We start from the raw sequence: 9198 nt of genomic DNA on the forward strand, positions 1-9198 counted from the left end.
TGATACCGATATTACCTAGTTCCTAAACACCGCCATGGGGGCAGACCAGGTCTGTGGATGATTTAATATACTGCCCCCAGGTGGCACAGAAAACGCCTTTATTCACCTGTCAGGAGATGGTTTATTTATTCCAAAACCTTAATTTGCACTACACCAAATCAGTTGCAATATATTGCATTTGTGAAAGTGATGTAAAGGGTGACAGATCTCTTCATAAATAATGCTCTATAAACACTCACTAAATGGTAATTTCTTTACATTGGTGCTCTGTTGTCACCCCTGAAAATGATCCCTGTCTCAACTTGAATTTTCCAGCTATTGCATTGTACAATACAAAGCTTCTCTCTCTCTCTGTATCCTCTTTATTGTTGCTCTGCAGAATGCATTGGCAGCATTCACACAAAAAGAATAATTGGATTATTAACCACCATATACAAATGGAGCGTGTTTCTTTTTAGACAAACTACTCAGAAGTGTCAATATAGAGCGTGTGGTGCTGATACAATCTAGAGCAGGCCTGTCCAACCTGCAGCCCTCCAGGTGCTGTGAAACTACAAGTCCCAGCATGCCCTTCCAGCTATCATCTGGTTGTCTACTGGCAAAGCATGCTGGGGCTTGTAGTTTCACAACACCTGGAGGGCCGCAGGTTGGACAGGCCTGATCTAGAGCATCCTCCAAAACATGGGGATCACTGGATCATGTCATATGGGAAAAGGAAACATACTCCATCCATAACATTGGATAATATTCACAGACATTTCATTGGATGTACTAGCCATACATCATAAAGTGAGCCTGTCATCACTAGTACATTTACCCCATCATCATCACCCTTTATTTATATAGTGCCACTGATTCCGCTGCACTGTGCAAGCTTTGGTGCACTGTCAATGTTAAAGGCTGGGGGGAATAAAAGAAAAAGCAAAGGGATGGAAAGAAATCAGAAGATTTATCCTATCTGCTTACAGTCACCTGAAACCTAAAGAGATCATCATCATCATCATCACCATTTATTTATATAACACCACTGTTTCCGCAGCCCTGTACAGAGAACTCACTTACATCAGTCCCTGCCATAATGGAGCTTACAGTCTAAATTCCCTAACATACACACAGAGAGACTAGGGTCAATTTTTTAATAGCAGCCAATTAATCTACTAGTATGTTTTTGGAGTGTGGGAGGAAACCAGAGCACCCGCAGGAAACCCACGCAAACGCAGGGAGAACATACAAACTCCACACAGATAAGGCCATGGTCGGGAATTGAACTCATGACCCCAGCGCTATGAGGCAGAAGTGCTAACCACTGAGCCACCATGATGCCACATTACAATAAACATCATACATTTGGCTATAAAGTTAAAGTTTGCAGAATTCAGATACAAATGAGAATGAAACAAAACATAATGATCACTGCTAAAACTGTGAAACAACTTTTTTCTAATTACATTTAGGAATAGGGCAGCAATGTTAACCACTCTGCACCATGTCACAAAATGAATCCTTTGCCACAGTCCATATGTTCCTACCTTTCCTATGCAATGAAGGATTTACTTATATAAATTAAAATATCAGACACAAAACAAAGGAAGGAGAAAAAGAGGAATAGAAGGATGTTTTCCCATGCAGAATTGGCAATGTTAATTCATAATAACAAGCCCAGCATAAGCACCACTGGAAGTGCCTCCTCAAATTCAAGCAGCACTTTTTGGCAAAATAACAATGCAATTATAACAGACCTTGCAGAAAAATATAACTCATATAACATTCAGTTTATACAGACATAGTATCCTAGTTACAGCTCCCAATCCACTTGCATCATTTAAAAGGAAGGTAATTATCATACAATCCTCCACCCATCAATTTACTGCACTGCTGACAATGGAATACAGTTTAAGCAAAGTAAAAATCGTGGCATTCTTTCACTATTTTTTTTTTTTAATTAAAGCAAATTAATTATAAATGCATTCTTGTTTTTCAAATGCGCTTTCTATTTCTTTGGAGGCAAGTAAACAAACAAAAACAAAATAACCTTACAGTGCTTATTTAATTTGAACTGCATATATAATGCACATATTAAATAATATATTGTTTGCAAACCATCATTCCAAATTCATGATTCATTGATCTATATGTGTGTGTGAGTGTATGTTTGTTTCAGTGAGACCAACCAGCTAGTTGAGAATCGTGGGAAATGTAGTTCAGCAGCAAATGAAATTCAGAGTATATATATATATATATATATATATATATATATATATATATATATATATATATGCTATTACCTCAAAGCCTTGTTTGATTTTATTTTAAAACACATAATAGTCACAACCCCACAATCTCATATCATACTGTGCAAGTGTCAACCTTTCATATTTGTCACAGAGAAGCAAGTACTACATCAATCCATACATATATGTACTACGCCAACATACAATTAATGGTTATTTCATTGCAATCTGCTAACATGCAAAGATCACTAGGAAAGAAATAGGCTGAAATATATTCTGAGCCTCTTCCATTCATTGATCAGCACTCTTGCAGCTAAAGGGGTTAAAATCTGATACCATACATGGTAAAAGGCCAATCTCTAGGTACGTGGAAAGAAAATGGAAATAAAAAACAAGAGAATTTTAGAATTACAAGAATGTATGTGGACAACCTTTATTTTTTTACCTGATCACATTATATCAAGTCATGTTTACACATCAATCATTTCCTGTATCAGTTTGGTATATCTCAATGTATAACTTTTAAAGATTAATGCATTGTGATCACAGAAACAAGTCAGGCATTTAAATACATATTAAGGAGTACATATATTTTCTATTTAGTATACAAAGTATTTCATATATATGAATTTTTTTTTTATTTAAAAAAATACTTTATACCTCGCTCACATAGCAAGCATATCAAGAAAATCAATGCAACCGATTTGATTGCATATAACCATAATTTTTTCTTTTTTTTATATATAAGCTTAACTCAATTCACATTTTGCAGAAGAAAATATCTTGTTAAATAAATGTGATATATATTCATTTTTTAAGGTGTAGACAGGTATGGTTCAAGTGACTGAATTTATTTTCATAGAATTGTAATCAATGGTTTATGCTCTTGCACATATTAACATGATTTTTTTTTTTCCTCTTTAGCTAGTTTAAGGTTATCAGAAATGTTACTGTTTTAAAGAAACTGGTGGTCCTTTGCATGCTTTTGACTTGTCTGAAATATTTTTTTAAACAGTGTTTAGACTTTAGACAATAACTCAAACATTTCACCAGCTTTATCCATTTGGAAGTAGACATAAGTATGAAGATACCTTCACCGGTAACAGTTTTTTTGTTGCAAGAACCAATCACAGGGAGACAGACGTTTTGCATGTGGGTAGAAAATATACAGTAGATGCCTCTCTGGTTGAGGTTTCATATGTTTGTCATAATAACAAAGTATCCCTTTGGCAATAGTGTCTGGTGCAATCCTAGAGGTCCAGAAAGAAGATGTTCTGAAAAATGCGAACCTACAAATGAATTTCTTCAACGTATGCAACCATAAGCAACTGGACACTCTTGAAATCACCTGCATCTATGCCTATATAGATAATATTTGGAAGTTTAAAGTCTACAAAGGCACTTTTCATCATTTAATTATTGTCTCTAGTACGGTTTACTTTGCATGACCTACATTTTGCTCAGTGCTGTTTGCTCTTCAAGGACTTGTAAGTAATCAGGCTTGCCTTGAAGTTTGGCTTTGAGTTCAAAGTATTCACTCTTTCTCTGCTCTACTACAATTTTACTGTGGTTTCCACCTATTAAAGATTTCTTGCATTTTTTATCTTGCAGCTTTTCTGGATAGTGTATTTCAAAGCCACTCACCCCTATGCTATTATATTCTTTTTTACTTTCTAAAAAATTCTGGATAAATAAATTTGAGTCTCTTCCTGGAAAGAATTCATCCAGCTCATCGATTGTGCTAAGTCTTTTTCTAGACTCCCCATGCAATAAATCTTTGTCCTTGTCAGTCATGTTCCTGAGGACCATCTTTTGCCCTTGGTGATCAGCAAATGAAAATCCCACCTCAGAGTCCATCATACCACATGTGTGACTTTTACTCATCTGTTCAATGGTTTGTGGAAAAAATGTCTCCGCAGATATACCATCCATCTTAAGGGCTTTCTGGTCATGCTTCCTTAGCTGGAGCTGCATAGAACTGCACTCTTGATTTCCAATACCTTCGTGCTTTACTGCAGGTTTTTTATTACGTCTCAAGACAAAAACAAGAAGGCAAAATGCAACAAAAACAGTCAATATAAGCACTACTAAAATACTAAGTATTAAAATAGATAATGGTACAGGTCCTCCAGGTGGGCTCTTTATAGGACCCAAAGGAGTTGTGAAAGTGATTGCAGGAATGGGACTTGTGTACTGTGTGGACGGCTTGTTTATTAGCTTGGGGCACAGAATTTCATTTTTCAGCGATCGTAGCTCAATGTTTGCAAACTGTACAGGTGTCTCACATTTGACTTCTTTAATGACAATACCTTCACTCAGCTTCTCCAGCCAGAGCTTCAGAGCAACTAAATCACAAGTGCAGTCCCATGGGTTTCCTTGCAGATCAATCTGTGTTAGAGATCTGAGCTGGTCAAGAACGCCACTTACAGGCAAGTACATGAAATGGTTATTCCTTATATTAAGCCTGGCCAGGGGCACACCAGAAAAAATATAAGCTGGCAGGCTTCTCAATAAGTTGTTATTTAAATACAGCAGCTGAAGATTTGGCATGGATTCAAAAGTCCCTCCCAATATTTCCCTTATTACATTGTATTCCAGATAAAGATACTGCAGGTTGTGCAAACCAGTAAACATCTCAGGACTCAGACGCTCAATTTGGTTCCCATTGAGATAAAGCCTCCTTAAATTTGTAAGATTGCAGAATACATTTCCTTGAATAGAAGTTAATTGATTGCTCCCTAAATGAAGCAGATCCAAACCTTCAAACTCAGCAAAGTCTGCCTGTTCCACCTGTTTGATATAATTCCCATTGACGTGCAGTTTTTTTGCATTTAAAGGTTTAGGTACCAGCTCAGCCAATGACTCTATAGTTCTTTCTTGACAGTTAACACTTAATCCCAAATCAGAAGGATGGGTTTTACAAACACAGAGTGATGGGCAAGGAAAAAGAGGAGGTACTCTGGTTTGAAATGAGACGATCTGGCTAAGGCTGTGGTTAGAGACAGATTTACCAGATACTATGCCAGAGTTTTTGGATGGATTGGTTGTTTTGGGGGGCTTAGTGGCCAGTCGATTTAGTGATGTTTGAGCAGTATGACCCCCAGGTGTGGTGAACGTTGTCTCCATGGAAGGAGGCAATATCCGTACATCAAAATCACTACCGGTGCCCATAGAGCATAACTCTTGTTTATTAGTCTCTTTTAATAACCTTCCATACAGATCACTTGGTGTTTCACAAATAGCCTCTCCAATGTAGATATTATATGGCATGTTCTCCAGCCAAGCCTTCAGAGGCAACAAATCACATGTACAATTCCAAGGATTATCTTCCAACTGCAGCTCCACCACCCTCCCAATATGCTCCAAAACACCTATGTAGGGCATCTTCTGGATTCTATTTCCTCTAATGTCCAAATGAGTCAAGGAGGCAAATCTAAATATGTTATCAGGGAGAGAAGAAATCAGATTGTCATTTAGAATGAGGACTTTCAGCTTGTGTAGTTTATTGAAGGCTCCCCGCTCAATATACTTGATTAAATTGTAGTCAGCCTGGAGATACTCCAAGTTCTCTATGCCCTGGAAAGTGTCAGCCCTCAGGCTCTTTAATTCATTGTTGTTCAAGTGCAACTGCTTTAATGCACTAAGCCCCTGGAAAGCTCCTCCCTCTATATTCTGCAGTTTGTTGTTGCCCAGCTGCAGGGACATAGCATGTGTGAAATTAAGGAAAGTGTTTGGGTACAGAATGATCAAAAGATTGTTCTGAAAGTTCAGATGATAGAAATTAGACTGGGGTGGTCTCAGTTGGTTTGGTCTGTACACTGCCACCTTTTCACAGTTGACATATAGCACATTTTCTACTGACAGGCAAGAGCAGACATTGCAGATCTCCAGGGTCAGTTCTGAGTCCGGGTCGGTGGAGGAGGTCGGGGTGGAGAAGAGCAGGAAAAGCCACACAAGCATCTTCAGGCAGTGACAAAATGATCTCAGGCTGCTGGGGTAAATCATCTAAGCAAACAGAAAGACACTGTCTTAATATCAATGAGTAATTATATAACTATGTTATATAGCATATATAGAATGATAATATTAGTGTATGTGCATAAATATTTGCACACTGCATTTATGGTATTTATGACTACACACACTAACATCTGAGACATGATTTATGTCATATAACATATTTTAGTCTCATGTGTCTTCAGAGTAAACTAGCTATCAATGATTCTCTAAGCACTCTCTAATATTCCATCCAGTCCCATAACTCATATTAGGGTATAATTATATCATTGAAATTCTTATTGAAATGTATATGACAGTATAATCATACCTCTCTGCAGATTTATGTTATGATCTCATGTTAAATACGATGTCCCTTGCATAGCAACTCTATACAGTTCTGCAAACCACCACCTTTTTTCATAGTGTGTGTGTGTGAGAGTGTGTGTGTGTGTGTGTGTATGTATATATATATATATATATATATATATATATATATATATATATATATATCTATGTCTATCTATCTATCTATCTATCTATCTATCTATCTATATATATATATATATATATACACAGAGCTGTCTGTTTTGGTGGAACATGTAACACACATCTTAAAAGCTGGAATACATGACAGCCACAATCAGAACATGCAAGAAAAAGGTTGTGCACAGTTTAAAAAGTCCAGTGGTGTATCTCATGATAATTTTTTGTAGTGCACAAGCTGACTAAACTTCCAAGCAGAATGCACAGTATTCTACACATATGCATCTCAGCTATCTTTCCATTTGCACCACAGCAACCTGCTAAATGTTATCTCTCCTCACACAAACCAATTCTGTCACAGTCTTACAGACAGCACACGCTGTCTCCACATTTAATATGAAAGAGTAGGTAGGAGAGCTTGCACATAGAGAAAGAGAGAAAAGAGAGAACATACACAACGATAGGTCAGTGTTAGACAGCAGTACCTATGATATCAGTGGCAAATGCCTGAGGTTTGCGATAGTACTGATTAGTACCGCAATGCTTTGCCGCAGCATGGTTTCTGCTCCTACTGGGTGCTCTTGTCCTCAATCAGATATCTCCCCCGGAGGATGAGATGGGGCTGATGAAAGAAGGATACCCAGGTAAATATCATGCAGACTGAGTGTTAAAGGAGTCCCTGTCTGTCAGTGAAATACGAGACAATACTGAGAAATATATCCTCTTCCAGTCGCTGCAGATTCCAAATTAGGAAAAGGTAGCATTGAATAAATTAAGTGGTACCCATGGAGCGAGATGATGCTGGATGCAGAAGGGGTCTGGGGCAGGTCCAACTTGCTGTGTCTCTCCTGTGTCTGAGCTGTAAAGGGGAGTCCACGGTATGATCTGAGGGCAGGGGGATTGCAGGACAGGGTCGTAAGAGCTACATCAAAGAGACTCCCAATGTGAAAAAAGCTCTTGCCTTCTAGTCAGCTGTGTTTCCATGGGATAATGTTTGCTGGTGGCGAGTGTCAGGCTCAGAGAGAGGGTCTCTCCAGTCAGATAGCTGCTGGATGTGTCTGGTGGTTACAGGAGGGAGGAGGGAGGGGGAGATCATTTGCTGCCGATGGAGGACAGATCCCTTTTCCATGGATCAGTCACAAAGAGAATCCACGAAGTAACCCTTCAGCTTCTAGATACAGACAAGAAATGCCATTTTGAAGCCATGGACCCAGGAATATAGCAGTACCACACAGCACAGCCCGAGAAAATACATCACTGAACTATTTTGGGATTTTACTAAATGCATGCTGCTAGCTTAACAGTTCTTGCAAGAGGATCTAGAAACTCATTTTAATGCTGTCAGGTTTTCCAAATCATTTTGCGATTTTTCTTTACACTATATTCTCATTATTTTCATTTTCTAATCTGCATCAATCCAGCAGAGGAAGATAATGAAAGCATTAATTAGCAAACATATCTGATCAAAAATCCACTTGATGGAAATGCAGGATTTTGCCTGGCTGAGAGATTCGACTTGGAAGGAAGGAAATCACCTTGTTTAATGATGGTAGGGTATAAGTATAGTAAGCCATGCTTTTTTTTTTCTCCTGTTAAATGATGCTAGGAAACACATTTATATTTTCTTTCCCTTTCAGGTCTATTTGCTTACCTTTAAAATCCGGATCCATGTAAGGAAATGAAAATGTTCAGCATTTTCTGATTGTCTCCAAGAGATCTGGACTTCTCTCTGCTCCTCACGCTCTCTCTGCCTTTCTATCACCCCCCTCCTTTGCTTCTCCCTCTTTCCCCCCTCTCTTCTCCCTCTCTGTCACACACACAGAATACATTCACACACAGCACCACAATCTCAACACATATCAATCGATCTCTTTCAATAAATAAATACAGGCACCCATACAGTAGCTACAGGTAATTTCGAAAGCCTTTAAGGAGGTGAGCCCCTCAGAGCAGAATACATAATGCCAAAAAACAGCTGCAATTCCTGGGTAAAGACACCTGCACATATCTACTAGATCAATATAGAGTGTTCAGATCAATCATTATTGATGTCATGTTGCTGTTGAGTTTATTGGGATCAAGGAGCAGAGCTGGCCTGGAACTCCCCCTACTGTGCTTGGCCAGGCAGGTGTTTGGGGATCACATTCATTCTAGTGAAGTAATGTGCAGAACAATGGTGGGTAAAGGTATTTTGGGTATTTTTTTTTAGTATGGTGTGGGTGCTTCTATCTAACACCAGATGTTCCTAGTGATCTATGTGCTGCCCTAACTTTCAACATGGCAGATGTATGTCTACCACACGATTCTTGTATGTATTTGTAATGAAATCCTGCAATAGCAAACGTAGCCAAAACATGGCACCTTAGCACTCATAGTCCCGGCATTGCCGTTAATGCAAAGGAATTGATGCAATATTTAAAACGTTGAGCCTGCCAGCTCTGCAACAAGCTCTTGTTCTGTCTGAATAATGACAACATTGTGCCAA

General features: G+C 38.5%; 1 protein-coding gene across 2 annotated transcripts; it reads right to left on the bottom strand.

Annotated features, from left to right (window-relative positions):
- Positions 1-2639: 2639 nt before the first annotated feature.
- On the bottom strand, positions 2640-8473 carry SLITRK4 (SLIT and NTRK like family member 4). Of its 2 annotated transcripts, XM_075187321.1 has the most exons (3): positions 8365-8465; positions 7199-7884; positions 2640-6236 (listed from the first exon to the last, which is right to left on the bottom strand). In XM_075187321.1, exon 3 carries the CDS (start codon positions 6234-6236, stop codon positions 3681-3683), a length of 2556 nt encoding a protein of 851 aa, XP_075043422.1. In that variant the 5' UTR covers positions 7199-7884; positions 8365-8465; the 3' UTR covers positions 2640-3680. The 2 variants fall into 2 exon arrangements, with proteins under 2 accessions (XP_075043422.1, XP_075043421.1); XM_075187320.1 differs by lacking the exon at positions 7199-7884 and having other exon boundaries at positions 8365-8473.
- Between the last annotated feature and the right edge of the window lie 725 nt (positions 8474-9198).

This window comes from Mixophyes fleayi, chromosome 9 (assembly GCF_038048845.1).
Source record: "Mixophyes fleayi isolate aMixFle1 chromosome 9, aMixFle1.hap1, whole genome shotgun sequence".
Taxonomy (NCBI): domain Eukaryota; kingdom Metazoa; phylum Chordata; class Amphibia; order Anura; family Limnodynastidae; genus Mixophyes; species Mixophyes fleayi.